The 25,149-nt window shown below is 36.0% G+C and overlaps 1 protein-coding gene and 1 long non-coding RNA gene across 2 annotated transcripts in view; one reads left to right on the top strand and one right to left on the bottom strand.

The window, feature by feature from the left end:
- Positions 1-25,149, bottom strand: part of SYT10 (synaptotagmin 10) — a 46,331-nt gene that overhangs the window by 18,694 nt on the left and 2,488 nt on the right. The window contains exons 2-3 of the mRNA XM_027443617.3: positions 14,421-14,778; positions 8,421-8,985 (exon numbers count right to left, since the gene is read on the bottom strand). Of these exons, the coding sequence (XP_027299418.1) occupies positions 8,421-8,985; positions 14,421-14,778 (923 nt within the window). The remainder of the gene's footprint in view (positions 1-8,420; positions 8,986-14,420; positions 14,779-25,149) is intronic.
- Positions 3,249-14,518, top strand: LOC113839768 (uncharacterized). The gene is made up of 3 exons (XR_005261188.2): positions 3,249-3,984; positions 8,323-8,486; positions 14,390-14,518. It is a non-coding gene; the product is annotated as an uncharacterized lncRNA (long non-coding RNA).

Genomic DNA, 25,149 nt, shown 5'->3' with positions numbered 1-25,149 from the left:
AGATGAAAACACAGATTCAGACTTGGATAATGAACAAAGTAAAACTCCGCATTTAAGCTTTTCAAGAAAGTCTGTCTACTGCCCTGATTATCATGAGTAACATTTTTAAACACCCTAGGCGCTTAAGTATTATTGATTTTAATTGAGATTTAAAAATAGGATTTAAATTACTTCAGAATCCCAGCGCTTTAGAAAATTCATATTTCTCTCATTTTATAATACACTTGATAAATAAGTTCACACAACTCATTTGACAGGAACCCTTCAGTACAAGCAAATCTATGGAAGCCAAGGCATCACCACATCAATAACTATGTCTGCACTGCATTCCACTTCAAACAAAGCACAATTCAGAAAACATGAACCTGGAATCAGAGGCTGCCTCTCACACACTTTTAAAACTATCCTTCATATTATATTGCATGTACTATATATTCACATATAACTTTTGTTAGAGTAGTTGTGCATTACTTAGGTAACTCTCATGAAATATTCTTCCTTTCCTTTGCCTATTTTGATTTTTTTTTTCTTCTTAAATTAATCTTAGATTTCAATTAACAGCCAACATTACAGTTGCTTATAATGATCCAAACAACAACAAAAAACAAACAAACAATAAAAAAAGAAAAAACACACTAGCATAGCTGCAGTAAGACAAAAATAAACATTTGTTTGTAATGTCTCTCTCTTCATTTATTTCCCTTTTGTGTACACAAGCCATCATACAGAACTAAGGAACTGGAACGGTGGTAAGTGCTATACCAGCTTCAGTTATTTTTATGGTCCCCAATCTACTTCACTGTCCAATTCATTTTTCTGGTACAGCAACACTAGAACAAAATAAAACAGAGAAAACATAGACTTCAAATGTGTATGTCAGCTACTGAGATGAATTTGATTTTTTTTTTTTTAGCTATAGAACACAGATTCTTTGAATAGTATAATTCTTATCCCATACAAGAAACCAAACCTAAATGGATACACTAATCAGTTGCCAAGGATCTGTATGCATACGTTGCTCTATGGGGTTTTGGGATATCAGTCCAGCAGTCCAGGGGTTGGCAAAGTCAGACCCAAAAATACTTTTTTTTTTTTTTTTTTTTTTAATCAAACTTACTGGAGAGCAGTGGTCTCACCTTCACACTTAATCCTGTAGAGGCAGTAGCAGCATTTCTATGGAAATGCTCCATGTTCACAATATGGATAAACAGTGGAGGGGTGTAAGAATTTTGAAGCCCTTGAATTGGAACATAAATTAGTTTGATCAAGTTTTTAGAACTATTGTTGCTGGAGAAAGTTTTCCTGTTTCTCACTCTGATTAATGTTTCCAGTTGCCATTGAATTCAATCAGAGAGAACTTTCAGCTAAGAATATCTGCAAATTCAGTGAGGAAGTTAGTAAGACAACCTTTAACATTCAAGGAAGTTTCTTGTCATATATCACCACCCATAATTCTGAACTGAATGGGAAAAAATATTTACTGATTAAGTTGAAAGTGAGATAACTCGTACAGTGTTCCTCCAAGATCTTTGCTGGTTTCATGTGCTAGCAGGAGAGAAAAGTTGACAGAGAGTTGATACATGAAATACAGTGTAATTTTTGCATCAAATTTTGAAGGGAAATGTACTCTAGCCATTTGTTTAACTGATGTTTGTTTTGTGCCTTTCCCTTTTTCAAATCTTGCAATTTAAATAAAATCTTAAAACAACTCAGTGATCTATGTAAATGTTACTGGAACTCAAAATATTTCATACTTTTATTGGTACTAGAGTGTCATTAATTTATGTTGTTAAAATATGAATTATTTGCATAATTAATACTGCACTAGAAATCTAATTTCCTAAAAACCATTCTGGGTAGTTTCATTTTCATTCCAATTATCATAATCCAAGTTAATAAATTAATTCTTAATCTCAATTTTATTATCTAGAACTACTTTCCTAATAATTGTAGCTTAAATGATGTCTTAATGATTACATGAGAAAGTAAAATAGTGAAAATCCTTACAGTGACATGAATTTATTTTGCAATTAATTCCTAAATAAATGATTTACACATTTTCTCTTTTAATTTTCTTACTGTATGTTGAATGAGCAATTGTACTAACAATCATTTACTAGATGTAAAATAAGTCATTTAGGCATTTGTATTTCTAGACTCTTAGCTGTTCAATCACAGTGAGGACTGTCGTTCTGTTTAGTATGCAATTAAGAAAAAACAAACAAACAAAAAAACCAAACAACTTGGATTTTTTGAATACTGCAGAAAGATAATTTCCCAAAATGAAATTTATTTTTTCCAACAAAAGCTATCTTTGCATGACCTCAATGGTCAAGAATCAGGGATGAAATAAAAGATAAAGCTAAATGTTAGGGGTTGAATTAAAAAAAAAAAAAAAAAAAAAAAAAAAAAAAGAGAAAAGAGAAGCTTGTCCCCTCAGAGAATCAGCAAAGCTTAATGTATTAAGACATTTCTGCTTTTGAGGTGTAGATCAAGAATTAGAAGAATGATAGAAAAGAAGACTACAGAGCTCTAACAATCTGTTTTCTCATCTGTGCATTTTGACTTTGATGGTATTTATATTATCACAGATGTTGTCAAAAGTTACCTACCTGAAGCTCAATAACACAGGGAATTCTCCTATCTCTCAAGGGGATTTCACTTTGGAAATCTTGTCCCCACAGCTAATATTTATCTCCCTCTCCTGTTAGTCTTTGCATATCAAATTCAACTCTTCTTCCCAACACCTCTTATTGATTGAGCTGTTCTGGGAAATAAATCAATCAGATTTGTGTTTCTTCTTGCCCCTGTGGAAGATGGTCTGGAGACACTGGGGCCTGTTGCTTCATAATGACTGTGTCTACTGCTTCTGGAGGCCTAAATCTTGTTTTAGCCTGACATCCTGATTGCTCTAGGTAAGTGCAGCTGCTGATTGTGGTCCTGATTGCAGAGAGGACTCCCTGAGACAGCAGGCTGGGTCCAGCAGGCTGAATACTCTCAACAGAAGACCAGGAAACCTCCTGTGTGCTTCTTTTGTCATCCCCTTTGTACATAGCCATCTGCCTTGTGTGGTATGGGGGTAGTTTCATTTTGCCAGACACCAAGGAAGCCCATTCCTGCTTCAGAACAGCTGGGGACAGAGATGCTTATGTAACCTATCCGTGGCATCTATTGGCATCTAAGTGGCTTCAAATACAGAGATGCACTTCTGAAGCAGCAATGCATTGATTACAAAGAGAATATTTGCAGTGAGAAACTCATAGAGTGCTTAGGGCATAGCAGTCTATGCCCTAAGCAGATCATCAGCAGAACATCAAGCTGAACACTTTAGCATAGCTACCATGTACCACCTAGACACAGAAATATTAATTTTCCTTGAGGAAATCATATTTTTCATTCATCTGATATTTCCTACTTTTAAGGTAGACTGAAAGTAGCAGTTTGCCTCCAGCAAAACAGAATATTCAAATAATTTGCTGTTTCAAACTAATAATAATTCAATAATTCATTTAACTCAATTTGTTCAATAATTCAATCATTCAATAATAATCAAAGCCTTCCCTGCTTTCAGTAACTAGAAAGAAACTTGCCCTTTCTCTATTGTCTTTTCTTGTTATCACCCAGACCTAAGGCAGTCCCAAACCTAAATGAAAAACCTAAACACTTTTCTTGTAAAGACTGCCCCAGAATATTTTCTCATGTACTCAGCAGCAGGTGATCACATGGATCACCTTTATATCATCATCACTGATTGGAAATGACAAGTGCCAGCTATTCTTGGTTATTAGGGGGCTGTTCCCATTATAGAGATGATAAAGCCTAATATCTCTAATATTAGGGGGCCTTTACTTTTTCACGTTTAACATTGTTTCATGGCTTTTATGGACGTTTCCAGAAACAATAGTGTAAACCCATTTTGATGAGGAACTATGAGGAAAACTAGTCAAAGACAATGGCTGCAATTGCTCTAGATGGACTGCAGAGGTAGGCTTAATTTTTGTTTGATTTTGTTTGAATCAGAAGAATCTCTCAATCTCTCTTCATAACAGAAGTCAATGTCAAATAGGATTACCTGTGTGACGTCCTACACTGGCGAGTGTTTGAGATAGATCTACTGAGACAAATGTTACTGTCTATTTTTGTTTGTTTGTTTGTTTTTAAGTTACCTAAACATTTCTGTCTTTTCCAGCAATGTTATTCATTTATATTCCAAGTGCTTTAGAAGTAGCAGTCACTCTTCATGTGCATTATATGAAGTCTGTATCCTTACATAACCTTTTACTAACATCCCACTTCACAAATGGGAAAAATGAAGCACTGTAATGTTTGGTGCTAGAAATGAAGTAGTAATCAAGTTCCATCCATCTACATGAGATAATTCAAGAGGCTACAAATATGTGACATCTCCATGACTAACATCCCCAGGAGATGACCATTATCCTGGAAGTGGCTTTCATCTAAATGTTGAGTTCTATTCATTTTTTAATCCAATTGCAGTGTCATATAATTGGTTACACTAACGGAGTTCACAGAATACCTTTACTTTCCACGAATATTTTGGTCAATGATGTTAGAGGCAGGGATTTCCAAAGCAATCTATCAAGATTAAAAGAATAATCAGAAGTTAATACACTTTTAAATCCAGAAAGTGTTAGATCATAGCAAGAGGGGGAATTTTTGTCTGAGTGATTTCTGAGTGAATATTTGCACTTAAATGATTGTTATCAATTCAAATTAATGTTGTGCTTTTTTGTTTTTTTTTTGGTTGTTTTGTTTTTTAAGTATGCAGTAAGTATTGATAGTAACAAACCTCAGAAATATACATGAAGCTCACAAGCACTTTGCAAAAACACGACAGATTATTTTGACTAAATAGTTCATGTAATATTGTTTGCTTTTGATGTTATGAACTAATCTCCTACAGTGTTTTAAGAACTGCAGTATTCCAATATACTAAAAATACTAAACAACCTCTGCAGGTAGTCCAAGGCTGCCCCTGGTTTGTCTTTTTATTAATCAATCAAACAAACAAAAGTAAATGATGGATTATTTATTGAAAGTTCAACCACCCAGTTAGAAGCAAAAATTGGGGATGTTAATATCATCAGATATTTGGGATACTTATTTTTTCACAATCAATTTTACACCAAATTTATCTTGGTAAATTAACATTAAAAATGAAAATGCGTTAGCACTTATAACAGGTACATGCTACATATTATACAACAGCTACAGGTTTCCAACAAAATGTGTAACAGAGAAACAATGATATGAATGAAAAATTAAATGAAGAAAATACAAACTACAAAAGATGAATAAACATCAACAATTGTAAACTATAAGTGTAAAAATGAGTATGTGAGGGACCAATCCTGCACTTGTAAAATCATTTCAAATGAAAAAAGAAAAAAAAAAAAGAAAAAAAAAAAAGATTCAAACTGTGGTTTCCCACAGATTCATAGGTTTTAGTGCCAAAAAAACTCAATGCAACCATCCAGTCTGATCTTCCCTAGGTTTTGTATTTCCTGTACCAAATAAAAAAATCCTTGCAAGCAAAACCTTTAAAAATGCTCTTAACTAGTGACAGTCTTTGCATAATGGAGAATCTGATCTGCTGTGGTAATGTCTTTTACTGGCAAAATTTTACAGTTCATTTCCTTGGTAAATCTGTAAATCTCTTCAACTCCTAGACTGTAGAGCCTTGTGTCATAAAATCAGATTCTTTCCAAGTAGGTAATAGTAACGGGATTTAACCAGTTTCTAACTTCTCAACAGAAAATCCTTGACTATGTAATAGACATAAAAGACTCAAAGCTGAGGAGAGGCCACTTCTGTGTTGTATTTTAAGTTTTGCGCTCTTTTAAGTTTTGAGCTCTTTGAGCTCTTACTTTTTCCTGTTTTCTACCACTTATCATTTAGCAACTGTATGAGTAAACCATTAGGTATGGAAAGCATGTCTGAACAGTAAGGCTGGAAACTTCATACAACATACAGGAAAACAGAGCAGAGGTGATGAAGGAAAAAGAGTGAGAGAAATGTATTTGCATATTGGCATCTTGGTTCCTATGCTATACAGTGTAAGTATGGACCTTCCTGCTAAGACAACCACTTCATTTATTTATTTATTTGTTATATGTTCTTTACGAACACCAAAGCATGTGTTCCTGGAGTACAGTTATTTCTCACTAATTGCAAAACTATCTGAGTCATATTTTTCAAAGCTTGACCCAAGTTCTACTGACTCTGGCAAGTGCTACCTATTTAACTGCTAGTGAGTGACACTGGTAAACTTTAGATCTGGTATGTAACTCTATAATTCCCTACTGATTAACATCTTATGCACTGTTTATTGCTGTGCAGGATTGGCTCCCTCATTTTACAGTTTCTGAAGTGTTGAAATTATTAGTGAGCAAAGTTTAATCGACATGAACCAACTGAAGTAAAACACAAGGCAACACATTGCACATATAATAACAGGACACCTTATAGGAGGGTTTCATTTTCACAGGGAAAATCAAACAAATCAGTTTCTTACACAGTTAGCTGAGAATAAGGTAAGGCTTGTGAAAGTAAATAGTCATTGAATACTAGAATATATTTCCTATTTTTGTGTGTGTTTATTGTTAATGGTTTAGGTGAGGACAACTTATTCAGCCCAAAAGGCTGAAATCCAAAAACTAAATGCTTTCTCCTAAATTTCATGCACACTAAAAAAAAACAACACAGAATGAACTAAGCACTATAGCTGCATGTTACAATCCTTAGTGATGAAGAAACTTAGTTTAGAATTCAGTGCCAAGATTAGCAAGCCTTTTCATACAGATGTTTATCAGCATCCCTCCCCACAGCATCATCTGGTATGGTATTTCAATTTGCTTAAAACCAGTGATGAACAATCCAGGTATTCTAACTTACTGAAATTGTTCTAGTTGTCAGCTAAAGATCTCATACATATGCCTATATATATATATATATATATACACACACACACATGTGTATATATATATATACATATATATATATATATATAATGTTACTAGGGTATTATTCCATTAATCCAAGTAATCCAAGACCCTAAACACAGATTTAGTTTTAAAGGTTGGGAACATAGTTCTTAATTTTACCTTATATCTGAGCTTCATCAAATAAAGTGTACATAGTTGTGGTTTTCTGGACATGTACCAGAGGTTGTTCAGGCCAGTTTGGTAAACCCCACAGTTAAAATAAATATTTTCCAGAATTCACAAAATTCTGAAAACTGCCCTCATTATGAGACCATAACTCTCTTGTACTTCTCTCTCAGGAAACATATTGCTCATACTAATACTGGTGAGCAAATCCAAGTCCTCTTTGTCTTCCTGGTCATGCAGACCTAAATTTCCCTGTCCAGCAGGTATGCACAGCATGAAAATATTTGGGAAAAGAAGCATAGGAAGCCTCTGGCTCTATCAAAAGAGTGGTGTGAAGCTTCTGTCATTGAAGCAGTGTCTAGTACTTCTCTGTCCTCTGTTCATCCCTGCTACCCTATAGATGGCAGTCCAGCTCATGCTTAAGGACATGCATGACAAACTGTTTTGGTTATCTCTACAGAAAAATGGATGGGAAATTTTTCTACATAAATAACATAGTTTAAAAAACAAAACAAACAATGAAAACAAAGAAAACAAACAAAAAACACTTGTTTCTCCCTTCTTCTCAAATTCTAGCTAGGGAAGATGAGTTTGGATTTCTGTGTTAACAAAGATAATGGTTGGACACTGGTGTTTTTCCTGATGGTAGCTTGTCATCTGTTCTATGAGTGAATTGCACAGACCTCCTTTTCTTGCTCACAACAACAGCAAAATAACAATTTCTCTTTCCTAACTTTCCTTCCCTGTGTCTCTTGAGTTTTGCTAGCAACCAGCAGCAACACAGATACATCTACTAGGGGACCCTAGGCAAAGGGCAGCCTGCAAAGAGCATCTTAAGCTTCAAGTATTTTGAGCCTCTCATGTCTCTCACAGGATCCCAACCCCATGAAAATGTGCTAACAAGTGCAGAACAGGCTCTACTCTTTAATAGATGGTTACGTTGAAGGACAGGGTATTTTCCTGCCAGGAAAATGTTAATAGCTCTTGTTAAGCAGTGACTTTCTGTGATGTACTATTCAATTAATAAACCTAATGCACATTTGTACAGTGAGCCATGAGGATGATGGTATGTTCTCAGAAGATTTTTTTAGTAATTAAATTTTCTAGCTTCCTAAGCATCTTATTCTCTGTGCTTAAAGGAAAATATTGACTTTTTTTTTTTTTTTTTTTTTTTTTTTTTTTTTTTTTCCAGAATCTGCTGATGATAAACAGGATGCTCTGCCATGAACTACAAAAGAAAAAATGAAAATATCACATTAATGGTTTTGGTAATGGTAACACATTACTTACTGTGGTGGCACAGTGGATGTCTTTCCATACATTGGCTTCCCTGGAGAGATCTGAGACTTCAAAAAGGTTATCAAGAATTACTTCCCCAATCATGTCATGTCTAGAAAATCTGTCAAAATCATAAACACTGAAATGCAATTTCCTGTTGCTGAGTTGATCATAGGCTACAGGAAACTGAAAGGTTTCATCAAAGACAGGATTTAATGTCTTTCTGTGAACTCGTGTCTGAAACTTCTTTTTCCTATCTGGAAGCAGATATATCTTAACGTAGGGGTCGGATGTTCCTGTGAAGTCTTTAGCAGGCAGATCTAAGGCTTTGATAATTGTGACAGCCAGAAGTTCATTCTCGTAATCATACCGGAGAGTGAAATTAAGTTTTCCACATGTTTTCACATCTTCTTGTTGCCCATCAGAATCCACAGACTTCTGTTTGTAGAGTTCTGGTTTTATTCTCCCAATGCTGGTTGTTGTCTCTCCCCTTTGTAAAATTGGATCTGTCCCCATGTTAAAATCAACACTGGACACTTGCATCTGTCTTGGCAAGTGCCTCCTGAAAGAATTGTGCCTGCACACACACACACAAAATGAGCCATAGTTATCTCCAGAAAAAGACCTGGCTATTACTAAACAGAAAATACATCAAGAAGACTAAATTAATAAGGGTTTGTATCTTTAAAATAATTTTAAAACAATCCCCCAAATGTTTTACAATTGTTAAAACATCTTTGAGAGGAAATGATCATTCAGAATTAACTTCTTGACCCAAGAGACACCCAGTGTCCTGGCAATACGTATATTTATCACCTTATTTTCAAGCTATGCAGCTGAAACTGCATTCAGGTTCTTTCATAGAACAACTTCACAGTTCCAGCATTACTTGATCCCACTGTGCTATTGCATGGACAAAATGTAGCCAGGAAGAAAAAAAAAAAATCACCTACAGACAACAGACTTCCTTCCTGTTGTTTGGAGGCATTCATTGGCTGTTTTTCAATTGAATGTTTACCATGCTTAACATTGATTGCTGTGAAAGGCCTGAAAAGGCCATGCAAAGCTTCGTTTGGAGGTTTTCAACATAGTGCTTTGCCATCATACAACATTTTAAGTATATCCATTGGGTATTCAGTACAGAGGTACAGGTTGCCTTCTCCAATAACATTGTGAACATTTTGTTCTGGCTGCAATACATTTCAAAGTTTTGGGTAACATTTTCCTGTGATAGTTTTTATTTTCCTTATGTTTTCATACTCTTCTATGTATTATATTAGAAAACTGATTCATATACTCGTACCAAGAAACATTATGTTTAAATCATTGTAATTCTGAATATTGTGTAGCATATATGTACATATTTATGGACTTATCCTGACTCACGAACATCAACAGAAATTTTTACCTTTTCTAAGACTGAAATCAAACCTCTGTTTTGCCATGCAGTTTTAAAGTAGTATAAAATATTGACCAAAACATTTCATAGAATTAATCATTAGCAGATTCCATTATGACCATATTGTCCAGTTTATTTTTTGGACATTTTCATATTTCCTTGGTACTTCACTACCCTTACAATCTGTACTGGAAATACTCACTACCTCCTCCTGTGAGCGTACTTAGTTGCCATTAAAAAGCAATTTAATTGTCAGAATTTCCTCTGCTTTTTGCAATCAATTGCTTATTAATGCCAAATGCAGCCTTGCCTTATTGCCTGGTTTCCCTGTGGTGTTGTGTTCTGAAAACAAGAGGTGTCACAGCTGTGTGTTTCTTTCTTTAAATCAGAAATGCAAATTGTCCATTTGAAAGCAACCAGGACTCATTTTATAGATATTATTTGTATTTTTGCTGTAAGTGAAGTGGTTGCAGAAGGCATATAGCACAAAACTACTGCAATTTAGCTGGGCAGAGATACAAGAGGGTAATCTGCAGTCATTAAATAATAGACAAGAATGTTTCCCATTTTGGCTGTTTCAGTACTGCTAGGTGTAGGGAACAATCCGACTGTCACAAAAGAATAGGGGAGGGAGAATAGGCCAGGTTTGATGTAGCTCCAAAAAACCCAGGTGTTTTGATCTCAAATTTGGATGAATGTTATACCCCTCTCATAATACATTTTACCTTTCTTAAATGTTTCTTAAATGTTTAAGCTGCCCAAATTCATAGCATATGATGTCCATGCTGGACTGGAGTGAGGACTGAGAAGGCCCTAACTAGTCAGAAAACATAACCATATCCTCAGGGAGTTTCAGGGCTGCCCTTGAGCCTTTGCCCACTGGAAAGTCCCATCTCATAGGTGTGCCAAACACAAGGGAGGAACTGAACTCCACCCAGAATGGAGTGGCAATAAAAATTTGGGCATGCAGTGATTTACGTGCTAGCACTCTAGTATCTCTGACTTTCTGCCTATGCAGGGAAACAGTGAAAATGCCTGCATGCCATTTCCAGTGTGAATGAAATTGGATACAAGACAAACTCTTTTTTTTTTTTTTTTTTTTTTCTCCTATAATTTGTTGTATTTATGAATATCTGAGTTAATACTTGTACATGTAACTTACAAAAACATGAATCTATGATTTCTAAGGTGCCAACCTCCTTTCAAATTGTTGAACATTGCATACAAAAGATCCTCTAGCGAAGACAGTCATTGTTGTGAGGTGTTGCTAAGTAGAACAGTGCAGCTGTATGGCTATGCCCCATGGGAACCAGCAGTGCTTTTGCTCTAGTAAGCCAATGCCCTAATTACATAGTGCCTAGTATCTGTTCTGAGTCACAGCATTTCACCAAGATGGCTAATCGGTCTGTTAATTATTAAGAAGTTTCATTGTTGTCATGGCAACATATTTGTCTTCCTTTGTTCTGCAATAACAAAGGACTTAATGACTGTTATAATGAAGTACAAGGATGTCAGGCAACCAGGTTGTGAAGATGCTGTGAAGCTACTAATGTGTGCAAATCCAGGTACTTTGAGCCACTACTGGCTTTTACATAGCACTCCTACAATAGACATGTGTTCTATAACTTAGAGCAAACACATTTTGAGTGACAGTAAGTCTGCACATAAATCTCTAATATGAAATGTGCTTATACAGGAATAATGATAGTATGAAGCTGTTTTCTTACTCAATAAGATTGACATATGTAAGACTAAAAAGTAGAATAGGATGCGGATTTATGAAATGACTTGAGATTTATGACGTGTGGCTCTGGTCTAGCTTTACTACATGACATTAGAGTGATGTTTTGGAACAAATCCAGGAATGGACACCAGCATTAAATTGTATTTAGAAAGAACTGAGGCTGCTGTTTCCTCCTTGAAGTGATCAAATTCAAGAGACCTGATTGTTATTCTTTAAACTTAACATTTCCAAGCACCTCACTTTTGCATTTATACCTCTTGGGAGCAGACTTACTCTTGTAGAGCTGAGTGGCAAGTTTCTCTCCCACCTAACACCAAGGAGCTCAAAGCACTCTGAAAGTCAAGGTGAATATTTGAAGGATGAAATATCACAGAAGCAATACACTATATTACAGAATAACTTCACAAAGTTCTGGGAAAAGTGTCTTTCTCTAACACACAGCAAAAATGTATGTTAAGAAACACCACTGATGCAGGAATTCTTCTATTGTAGTTTACTAGCTAATTGGGATCAAGGACTGAAGGACTTTTTTTTTTTTTTTTTTTTTCTTTTTTTCTTCCTTTTAAACTAGCAGGTCTTTTCTTACTATTAGGAACTATGCAAATGGTGTCATTCTAATTAAGCAGAAATTTATCATTTCCGTGCAATAACATGTCTCACAGACATCAGACACCAGAGCCAGTTTTTAATCATTATGTGATCCAACATTCTGTCACATGAAAGAGAAGTAATCCAGAAAACTGGTCTAAATATCCTGCCTTCATCTTATATATGACATTCTTGGCAGTAATAATTAATATGGGCTGTGGGAAGGTTTAGACTCACCAAGCACTCAGGGTTATAGAAAAAATGCATTTGCAAATAGAGAAAGGATGATTTATAGGTACTTTTGAAGATACATCTCATTCTAAACACTTCATAACAAGGTATTTTGTTGTTGTTTGTTCATTTTTGTTTTGCCTTTTTTTTTTTTTTTTTTTTTTTTTCTGAGCAAAATGTAAAGGAAGCTGAAGAAAGTGTTTCCAAATACCCTACTGCTAATTGGCTAAAGTGGGAAAGATTTAAAACTGATAATCTAGACAGGGTAAAAAGAAAAAGCTTCCTTACATCATGCAGAAAGAGTATGATTGATGACAGGTTTTAATTTTGTAAAACTGTCCTTGGCCTCAGGGATATTTTATGTATTTAGATCCCAGTCCAAATCACTCTGGAGGCCTGTGGGAATATTTTCATAGCCTGAAGTAGCTCTGTATCGTGTCCCTGGAACTTCTTTTTTCCCCTATATTACCACCGAGAGTTTTCAAATCTATTTGCCAGCTAGCTATTTCTTCTGTCTGTTCATGTAGTTGGAGAGCCCAATCACCTACAGATTTACCTGTTGGTACATGATGGATAAAACTCTTCCAATTAATATCCAATTAGATAGCAGCCAGTTACATAATATCTTTATCATGCTAAGCTGTATCAGTTTTGGTCCCTCTGTGTTTCCTATAGCAGTTACCATGTCAGAGCTGTTTTTCCAGTATTTTGGAACTGTTCCTCGGAAAGACTTGGATACTGTGCTCCCCCTCTTAGCAGATGGATACAGTAGTTGGACTCAGGCACAACTAAGGCAATGTGGCCTCAAGCCAGCTGTATAGTCGCATCATTCATCACAGTTCAGCTGCTAGAGTCAGTTAGACCTCCTTTGGATAGAATATTCTAATTTTTGGGAGCCTTCAGTGGTTGCTTTTTGGCTGTTCCTCGTTGTTGGAATAGCTGGAAAAAATGCCTTTCTCTACTCACCAGCTCAATGAATGCACTGAGCAAGCAAAACACTGTCTTAGGGACTCTCAGAAAGCCAGCAAAATATGTGCCCACTAAACGTAAAGTATGTCTTCTCTAGTCTTGTGTCTCCAATGATTATTATGATTATTATGTGAGGGATATTTTTTTTTGTTGTTGTTTTGTTTTGCTTTTGTAGCTTGTGTTGATTTAGCAAATAGTCCATTGAGTGAAAGCCACTTCTTATGTAGCATTTGTACTCTTACTTATAGCATTATGCAATACTTCAGATGTCTCTTTTAACCTTCAGTTTCCCATTTTGTGTTTATGAAACATTTCTTTTAAAAAATTATTTGTGTATTTATTTTGTTATGTAGGAAATGATCTTTGTAGTTCACTGTCTATTTCCCATGCATTAAATTGCTGACAGTATTTGAAGAAAACCCTGTTTGATACTACAGGTCACTGCACATATCTTCTTCACTACTTTACAAGATAACTCAGGATCTGTGACAAAATTAAAGTTTGTGTCCTTCACTTTAATACAAAAGAAATCACTGCAACAATATTATATGCTTGACTTTTATTTAAAAATCTATATATAATCTGTACTGCTTTGAGGTCAGTCTGTAAGGGTCTGTGTTCTTAGACTGGGACTTTAATTCCTTTATAAGTGGCAAACCGTGTCTTGAAGAAATGTGCCATCAACAACAAACCTGCCATTTATTTAATGAAGAAGAAAACTTTCAACTGCAAAAGCAACTCCTCTACAAAAATATCTCTGTGAAATGACAGACTTGCAGTACTTGCAAAAATCACACTCAGATTGATTTTCCTATACACAAAACCTAAAAAGGAAAAGCTTAAAGTAGCAGTAACATATGTATTTACAAAACAGTAGAAGACAGAGATTTGATCTTCATATGTTAAGGCAGTGAGGTAGCACCACCTGTTTTGGAATATTCTGTTTAAATTCACGTGACTGCCATTTCACCCATAACTGGTAAAAACACAGCAAACATCCTATGATATTAGAAGTTTTCAGCAGCATGTTCTGGTTGTACCTTTTTCCAGGAAACGTGCCACAGACGTAAGTGTCCCTTACCTTGATGATGATGTGGGCTCTGTGATCTGCCTCTGCATGCGTGCATGTCTGATCAGATGTTCTTTCAGCGCATTCTGGACCTCTGCTGGTATATCAGGTGAAGTGTGGCTAATTTTCAGTGCAGCTTCAAGTACCTTTGTTGTAGGTTTCCCATTTTCTTTAACTTCCTTTTTCTCGCTGGTCTCAAAAACCTCTGTGGGAGCACTTGAGTTGCTCTGAGGGACATTACTGGCATTGGAAGTGAGAGGTTTGCTTCTCCAGCAGGGCCAACACAACTTCCAAAAGACAAAAAGTGAGACTACCAGCAAAGCGAGCCCGCAGAAGCTGACGACTACTGCTAACAGACTGACTGAGATGTCTGCAAGGAATTAGAAACAGAGATCATCATAACAGACAAACATGGAGAAAAAAAAAAAAGTAAGAAAGAAACAGGTAAGGAGATAGAAGCATTTTAATCACTATCCTACCAAAACCTTTAAAGTTTTATTTATTTATGTATTTGTTAGTTTTTTGTTTTGTTTTGTTTTTAATATATCTAAAACGCCTTTGAAACGTTATCATTCTCTACTATATATTTCTTTTCCAAATTCTCCAGTCACTGTTGCACAGACTAGGTGCCAGTAACAGTACCAGTAGCCACACACTGCTAGTCAGGCTTCTCAGGAAATAAGGGACTACACAAGTGGTCCTGAATACACCCAGCCATGGTCATCAAAAGGTGTTTGCTCATGAACACTTCTTGCTGAAAAAAATAAACAGTCAACATTTTCTATAAGTGTACATGAAGATAGGTTAATTCAAAACACTGAGGCTGATAAAGAAATTTCTTCAGGACTTGTCAAACTTGTGACTTCATGTGCTAACTGCTTCATAAACATGTTTAAACCTAACATTTACCTGGATAAGCAGGAGCAAGATATAGTCTGTCACAACCAATAAGTGGCAGGGGTTAAATCTTAAGCACTGATAGACCACGACAACACATATATCTTGGTATCTAAAATTATGCTATGAAAATGAAGCTGGCTTCAGAGTACACTATACAATGCCCTGGGTTGTATGGAGATCTTACTGTACACTTGCTATCTCTGCTGCCAAGCATTTGACTTTTTCTGCCACAGTGGATTAACATATCCAATAGCTCTGTCAAAGTAAGGAGAACAGATTTCATACCAACTAAATTCTGGGAACAGACGTGCATTTTAGGAAATGGTGGATCACCAGAAATGCCAATTGGGCCTTAATTAGGATTTTTATTCTATGTGACATGTTTCAGTTTGATTTTTCCAGTATCATGTAATCTTATAAAATTGGACTTAAAAAATCCCCTTCCTTTTGAAAGGAGGCTTTTGTATGCTTTAAAAATATTCAATAAGCCCTGCCTAAATGCCCCTCAAGTAACGGCTGCTGCTGCTTGTTACAACAAGATTTGACAATTTAACAACTAATATTTTGTATCCATAGCTCCAGGCTACAGACTACTAAACTGAACTCATGGAAAAGTGCAACCAGAGTTTGAGCGTATTTTTTAATAAAGGCTCACAGGAAGAAAAATAGTCTTCTAGGTGTGTATTGAATCTATGAAACAGTATGTATCTCACAAATACTTTGGGGATATTGAGTTTCAACAAGTTCATTTAGGAAATTTTTCTTTCATTTCCAAATATGTCTATCAGTAACAAATCATAGAATCATTAAGGTATGAAAAGTCCTCCAAGGTCATCTGGTCCAACTGTCCCCCTAATCACCAATATCACCCACTAAATAATACTGAGCTTAAGGCCCATTCAGCACGAAACTAGGTGAGAACAGTCAACATAAACAGAAGATGTTTGTAGTTTGGATATTTGAAAGACATGTTTCTACTTAACCTTATTTCATATACATCATGGCCAGCTTCATGGAGGAATCAGAAGGGGATGTGCTTCTGCATTTAAAGCATTTGGCACTAACTGCTGTCCTGCCTTGAAGAGAAATATGCCTCTGTGAACATTTTCTGACAGTCCTAGGAAAGGTGTCATCCTTTTCTGCCTGTAGTTAAATGTCAAAATGTAGCCCTTGGAATATCCATGTCAGCTTAAGGAGAAATTCATATGCTAAATTCTGATTTAAGATGTCCATAAAATGAATGGTTGCATAATTATACCTAATAGCAATGTAACACAAGAAGCAAACAATATTTTTGCATATGATTTTTCTAGAGAATTAATGACTGATAGGGGTTATTAGGCTATTTGGTTTGATCTACTGTTTACACTGAGATCTTTTCTGAGCCTGATAACTTTTATTTGGCTTGTGCACATGCCACAGCAGTGTCTGATCTTGACAGCAAGAGAAGGCATTAGGAGATGCTGAGTTTACGGCTTGTTTAATGATTAATCACTTTGTTGCAAATTTGTATTTCTGATTTGTACTTCTGTAGTTCTAATTTACAGTCATTTCTTCTTTCATGTCTTCATATGAGAGGTGAAAAGCTATGATTTGCTTCATAAGACATGCCTAAGCAAAATGTGCTGGAAAAAAAACACCCACAAGGCCTGAAAGTCAATCACCTACACCAGTCCCTTGAATGGCTTTAACCTGGGGTACTTCATAATGTCCCAGACAATTCCTGAGCATGAATCAGGAATTACAGAAGACCAACAATCATTCTTTATATGCACTTTGGATGTGGTCCTTATATGTTAGTAGAAGACAGACTTTAAGTGTATGGACAGAGGCTGTGACATGTGAATTGGCCTCAGTGCCAGGGAATGGTCATAAGTAAATTTAAGAAGTGAATACAGAGGTATGCCCCATTGAAAGAACTCTTTTTGGTTAATTCTCCATTCTCAAACCTTGACCAAATGTAAAACTCTAGCAAAAGGTTAATGATTTTTCAGAAAGCAAGAAAAAAGAAAACCAAAAAGAAATTCAATTTGGGGTCATTTGCAGTATTTCCAGCTCAGTTTAGATGTGGTTGGCATAACTAGGTTATGTTTGGAAATGAAGGCTTTTAGAACTGAAAATTATAATTTTTCATTTAGAAAATGTTGAAACAGGATGTGTAAGTACTTTGAAATAGCTGAAATTATTTCAAAATCAGAAATATGATCATTGATGCCTTCCAGCGGTTACAATTTGATGAGCAGACACTATCAGCTGAAAAACATTCTATCAAAGCATTTCTAGCCAATCTTATTTTAAGTTTTTAACTGCAAGACACTTTTCAAGCCTTCAAATAACTTGGTGTCTCTTTTCAACACCTATTCTAGTTCTTCGACTTTCTTTATGTATATATTTTTTTTATATTTCTATTATACTATTTTAAATTCTCTCTAACTTAGTACCAAAATCTTTACAGACATTGTAAGTTTCATACACTGAAATAATCACATGAAACATCTGAAGTCTTAAGAGCAGCGAAAATATGTAGGAGCTATTTCTAGAGATAGTTGTACAAACTACAGTCTCCATATTTGCTATTTAATAATAAGTTAAAGAGTTTCACATATTGCACTTGATAGTACAACAAATTCTTAAACAAAATCATGAAATACAGTAATTGTCAGAAATTGGACCAAAAAATAGTTCATTAGGATAAAAATATATTTATTTCATTTACAGCCATAATTGCTAAAAAGCAACCACTATACCATATACATTAATGTGAATATCATGTTTCATTTCCTCATTTCTGACAGTCCCTTGGTTGAGTAACTACTGTGAAAGATTTGCTGTTATGTGAAGACTGGAATCATCTGTAGAACAGCAGTAAATGGAGCTTCCTAGACACTTTACATGTTACACCGGATGTATCTCATGTATTACCTCTTAAGAGGAAGCTTGGTTTGAAAAAAAAAAAAAAAAAAGCCCCCAAAACATCTCCTGCAGATGAGGAGTTTCTTCACACCCCTATTAAGGAAATCTGCTTGGGAAGAAAAATGGGTACCAAAGGATGTCTGTGTCTTTAGGCTGGGATTGTGCTTTACTTATGTAAGCGTTATATAAAGATGGTGACAACTTCAAAGACTGACTAGGTTTTTAGAGGCAGAAGAACACTCAATCTTCTGGGACAATGCTAACTGTCAGTGTTGTAAATAACGTTCTCACTTGTCTCCGGCATGAAGTAAAAGAAAAATAATTTTCAACCACAAGCAGTTTTTTGACAATTCTTTTTTGTAATTACATCTTGTCTTCAATACTACAAGTTTACACAGAATAGGACATCTTTCTGCATACTCATCAGGGTGTACAAAATTATGTTTTTGCCATTCTTGTTCACATGCTGGATAATTTTAGCAATGTGAGGAAAATTCCCGTTCTCTCACACCGTCTTCTGATCAGTGGGAAATCTTTCACTGATTTCACTGGAATTAACATTTCACTCATGGTCATTTTTCTTTACCGACCTCTCTTTAATGCCATCTTCATAGTCTTGATAAAATGTCATGTCTGAAAGAAAGCGTCCTGTTTCTTCATGGTTTTCTATTTAAAACTACTATCTGAAGCTGTGCAATATTGGACAATTTTATATTTCTCATTTGAGAAAGACACACCTACTTGGGTAATGCCTGAATTATATTTACCTCACAATCTTCTCTCTGCATTTTTTAAAAATATCCTTGGAAACACATTCAGCATAAGAGGATCCTTGACAGCCAGTGTTTGATATTAGGCAAGTACTGCAGAAACATATATTTTTTTTCTTTCTGGATGCAAGGAATATTTTGAGCAATGGTTTCTGTACTATCATTTGCAACAAATTTTTGTTTGAAATTTGCCTCAGGAAGGTTCTGCATGTGAATCCATTCTCAAACATGCACACTGGCAGACTTCCATGTGCAGACCAAATTAAGTTCATTTCCATTTCAGTCAGTGCCCTGAAAACATAAGGCCCTTAGTGCTTAGCTTGAGAAAAAGGATACTCCACCAACACATGGTATTGAATATGAAGAGGAGACCAGTTTATGTGGTTACACGGCTGCCCACGTGCATAACTGGCAGGCAGCGCAAGGAGGGAGCAGTCACCTACATTTGTATCAAGTCACAGTATTTGCTGTCTCTCACATCACATCACATGCCAGAAGATATGCCGAAGTGCATTGCTCCAGCTGGGGTAAAAGAGATATGCCTGCAGAACAAGACTGTATATTGGACTCATACTTCAGGACTGTTGCAGAGCCCAACAGCCTTGCTTTGGCTTTAGAAATGTGCTGTGAGTGTTCACAGCAGGCAGGAGATGAATTACATCTGACATGGACAAAGCTACAGAGAATGTACCTTTCCCAACAAAGCAACAGCAGGAAAGGATGTTCTGGAAAAAGAAGGCTTGTATCCTCTTTTGACCCCTTTCTTGGTCTATAGCTGATCTTGGATCTCTTAAACATTTAAAGTTCAACATCACGTAAGGTTTTCTCAGACCAATTTTCTTTAACTATTTTTTTCTCTCTTGTTAATCATCCATAAGCAACTCTACCATCTCCATAGGGACTACTCTGAATGGAACTCTGTAGTCTGGAATATCAGCAGTTGGCTCATTCAGATAAATTAATATGTCTCTGATTTTCTAGAATTTGAAGAGAAGCGGAAGCTTTATTAATTATAAATGGTCTGGGTCTGATAAACCTCCTTTACTCGTGTGAACTAGTTGTCCCAGCCCATCATTTTTGCTGTTAAGTTTTCTTTGGGGAACTCTGAAGAACATCCAAAGTTGCAGGTGTTCATTTTTACTTGGCATTAGCAGATCTTCCACAGTTACCTCAGTATTGTCTAAATCACCACAGATAGGGATATAGCATACCTCAGAAAGTGGCAGGTTCAATCTTTCTTATTTTCTTTTAACCTGAACCCGTCAAAACACCTGACTTACACTTCAAACTACAAAAATAACCTTTCACTTAAAAGTCTACATGTAGTATCCTCTACTGGTCTCACAATGAAACACGCTTTGAATAACTTCCCCAAATCTTTTGACTCTTGCCCTGTTGTGAATGTGTTCCCTCCTATGCTGCTAATTCAGTCTGATGTCTGAACTTGTTCAAAATAGCCATCACCACCTCCTGGCTCATATATCACTTCTTAGTGCTAACAGAACTCTAGGGTAGAATATTTCTTAGCAGCAAGGGAACTGAATGAAGTCAGGTATGACTGTGTTTTACTACATCTTTAGAGCACATAAAATTATTAATCTCTTGTCAAAATAATTTTATCTGTTATATTGTTTATTAATGCATCTGATAATCTACTTCTGTCCAACCACAAATGGAACATCCTCTTTTACCATTTCAAACTCCCTATATAGGCCTTTATACTTTAGGATGTATAGTAGATCTTGGGTATTTCCCAGACGCTTGTTAGCTTTCTTCCATCTCTATACATCACCTTCTGCTTTCCAGAAATCAGAAGGAATTTGCCACAGCAGCAATGTAATCCATAAGTCTTGGTACATGATTTGCATGCTGTATATAATTAAAAAGGATGGCTTTTACTTTGCCTGGCTGGATACTTGTGTTTTGCCTGCAGTGTAGGAAGCAAAAGACATTGGACTGAACATTGGCCTCTCCACTCTAACATACCAAATGTAAACTGGAAGCCTCCACTTCCAAGGCTTTCTCTGACCTACCTGTTTAGCTACTTTCATACTTGTTAGTTCTCACTTAATCTCAAAAGGAGATAAATTTCCATCTCTGCTCAGCCTCTTTCCCCCCTCTGCCTTCCATTAAACAAAACAAAACAAACAAACAAACAAAAAACACAGCTTTGAGCTTGGTCCCATTCTGCTCTCACATTTGCAAGCATATCTAAACATCTGCAAGAATACCTCATTATCCTCTCTCAGAAAAGAAAAGGACATGAAAACGCATCACAGGCCCTTTGGACGGCTGACAGTTATGAGCATGTTGTAGCTACAGCCAGGTTTACATAGTTTAAGTGTCATTTTTGAATTGGCATGGTTAAGTTTATTCATACATAGCATTATATAATGAACATACAACACATGATAAAACCTAGCAAAACACACAAAATTGGCATTATTACAGATTTGTCCCCCTGCTGTTGTAAACATTTCTGTATTTTTTCTTTGCAAAATATGTACAGAGGAAGATTCCTTTATAAATGCTTGCCTTTACTGTGCATCACTGCTGTATGTGTGTTGAGCACTTCTGCATTGTTGTGACTGTCTTCACATTACTGTAAATTAATCTTGTTTCTGTGGTGCATTTACACCTCTTTTCTACCACTACATTGCTGAATTAGCTATTTCTGTTTTTCACAGCTTGTTACCATCCATTTCAGAAAGCAGTTTTCAGTAACCCTGCACTTTTTTCTCCCAAACCATATTTCTCTCTGGTAATAATTTTACTCTGTCCAGGTGATGCATTATACCATAAAAAATTTGATCTCTCTTTAACTGTTCAAAAGTTTATTATTTATTTTTCTCACATTTATTTGTAACAGAATGCTCAATTGTTTCACACAACAATTACTTTCTTATGAAGAAATATGTTCCTTTCTTGTATGATACTCTCACACTGATCACAGTACTCTTCACATTTGTAGTCCCCTTTGTGCTTGCTTTTGGCACAGTTGAGAAGCACTTATAAGCATACTACTGGATAAATCTGTTCCTCTATCCCCCTAAACATAACCAGGTGGTTCAAGTGTATCTGCAGCTTATACTCTGCATGTGTATCCCCCCACACATGCATGTACACACAAGTATGTTTAAAGGATCCAGGACTGATGTAAACCACCAACTGCAATCATCAGGATGGGAACTGGCAGAAAAGGAGCTGACAGCCAACAGGAGACTCATGCTGGCTGCAGCAGAAGGAACCCCCCCAGTGACATTGCTCTTCAGGGAGGCACGAGGCTATATTACAGAATGGCCATGCTTAGGATGCTCTTGAGTTTTCTTACTCCTTCTGTACTTCTGTAGTAAACTGTCAATCAAAGGCGGGGTTGGAAACGTCAGGTTAAAGTTCTATGGTAGTAAAATAATTGTGAGTGGAATACTTAGGTGAATAGAAAACAATCCTGTAGAAGCTGATGCTTGTTGCATGGTCAACTTTAAAAATAAAAATAAATCATTATCTGACAATCAAAAGAGCAAGAGCAAACATCGCCCTCAAGAACTCTCTAGCCCTCATCTAGCTCACTAGATGACTAAAATGTCCTCCTGGCAGGGAAGGAACTGTGTTCCCAGCTCTGTTATAAACATTGGTTCCCCATGAGAATGGATAATGAGGTTCTTAAACTCTGCAGGACCAGAAGGCCTAACAAAGCAAAGACAGCAGTAAGTGCCCACCATTTGCAGAGGATATGTGATAGCAGTGAATTTTGAACATGTCCCTAGAGCAGGAAGCCTAACTTCCTCTTGGTACACTTTATGCAGCTGTTTTCAGAAATGCTCCCAGCTGGGACTTCGATATGCTTGGCTCCTTAAAATGAAGAGGGATGCTTAACTGACAGAAAAATAGAAAAAGACAGAAAGACAGAAAAAAGACAGACAGACAGACAGACAGACAGACAGAAAGAAAGAAAGAAAGAAAGAAAGAAAGAAAGAAAGAAAGAAAGAAGGAAAGAAAGAAAGAAAGAAAAAGAAGGGAACAAAAACCTGGAGTTCCTTATTGATCATATAGCCTGAATGTAAATACAGGTATAACCAAGCCTGAATGTAAATACAGGTATAACCAAGCTGTACCTATGAATTTTGGGCATTTCTAGAAGATAATTTATTTGCATTAAAGATGAATTTTATGAGGTGCAGTTCTGCACACGTCTATCTCCCATATATTTTCTACCTGAACTCTTCTCTTTTTTTCACAAACATCTTAGTAATTTTGTCCAAATCTATTTGACATAAAGGAGGTGTAAAAAATAAATAAACCAGTTGCACATCTAATTCAGCATTTTACGAAAAACATTATTCTCTTCAGAAGAAATCTCACAGTCATCTGACTATATAGAAGTACCATAAATGTAAACAGGTAAACAGCTTCCTAATCTTTTTTTTTTTTTTTTTTTTTTTTTTTTTTTTTTCTTGAGCATTCCCCTGAGATAAGAGAATTAATAGTCCTTGTAATTACCAGGGCAGAAGATATAACAGCAGATGTTGTATTTTCACTAATTGTCTAAAGCTCTTGGAAATTTACAAAATGTGTTCTCTCAATAAGATTCTTTCCTCTGAGTTCCATGGATTAATTATCCATTACACTAAATATGATTACCCCTTCTTGACCCAAGCAGTGAGCTTGAGGGTCCTAAGGTTTTGTTGCTGTCACTGAGAAAAAAAAAATGTATTGAAGAATCAGCCATTTCTTTGATGTAATCCTGTTTGTCCGCAAAGAATGTCCAAACTCTTATTTCTGTAAGAAAAAGGGGAACCAAACACATGGAGGTTATTTATTTTTTTTCTTAGCTGGCAGTAAACCTCAGTAGCTCTCTTTCCTGATTTGTTGATTCATTTATTATTATTATTATTATTATTACTTTTTATTCTGCCCTTCCAAAGCCAAACCTTCCATTTCTTGTTCTGTGTCTCTAGCTCCCTCTTGTGTGTTTGATTCTGTTACCCTTGTCTTCTTTCTCATATGTAGACACCTACACTATCAAAACAACAACAACAACAAACAGTACCCAGCCTCTCCACTTGCCAATGAAACATCCTGGGTCACAGGGCCAATGTTGTCTCATGTTTTACTTTGAGCCTGTGAATTGGTGGTGATTCCTCTGAGAAGCTCAGCTGCTTTTTACAGGCCAGTTGAACAGAAAGCAATTATCACACGCACCAACAAAACCAAATCATAGCAGTATTAGTTACCTATTTTAAAATTTTCAACTTCCAGAACATGCTTGTATTCATGTATTAAATAGAAAAGGTCTTTTTTCCTTTTTATCATCTACTTTTTTTCTTTCTGAAATGTTTCTTGTACTATTCTTTCCTGTCCAAATATGGGTCTCCTCATCTTTTAGCCTTCTTTCCTCTCATGAAATTTCTTTATTGATTCTTCCTTATACTACATTTGTGACACTTTCAGGTATCTTGTTTTTGAGATGAGAAAAACTAAATGAATTTAGTGTTCAAAAGGACAATATACAGACTTTTTCTTTTTTCTTTTAATTTTTGCACCTCTTTTTATGCTGTCTCATTGACTCTGCTTTTTGAATTTGAAAGTTTAGCTGATTCTATAATATAAAAACATACAGTAATAAACCATCATTCTTTAATCACCCTCTCAGTCTTCTATATCATCTCCACATCCTCCAGAACTCCTTCTCACAGCTCAAGTATCTTCTTACTCTTACTACAGTAGATTCTTCACCACATGCTTCAGTGCTTGCTGCAGGGGTTAATGCCTGACAGGCTGCACAAAGCCCCAGACAGCAAGTAACTGAAATGGTCCATGATGCGTGTTATCTAGCTTGGGCAAACACTGGGAAAGGGCTTCCCACATCATCATTTGGGGAAGGCTAGAGCAAAATACAGCAAAACCAATAGGGCTAAATAAGCCATTGCTCTTCTTCACCCTACAGCTACAGTTGCATGACACCAGAATTGTGCAGAATTTACTCAGCCACAGCACCACTGCCACAGACTCTCACACCAAATACTGGTAAGCCCATGTACCAGACACCAAAGTTTCAGGAAAACACAAACATTTATGGCTTTATTCTCCAAATGAAGATGGAGAACACTTTAGGTTTCTACCTTTAATGAACAGCAGCTGTGGATGTTCAACATTGT

This window comes from Anas platyrhynchos, chromosome 1 (assembly GCF_047663525.1).
Source record: "Anas platyrhynchos isolate ZD024472 breed Pekin duck chromosome 1, IASCAAS_PekinDuck_T2T, whole genome shotgun sequence".
Lineage (NCBI taxonomy): Eukaryota > Metazoa > Chordata > Aves > Anseriformes > Anatidae > Anas > Anas platyrhynchos.
The sequence above is the reverse complement of the archived record's forward strand: the minus strand, read 5'-3'. Positions and strand labels throughout refer to the sequence as shown.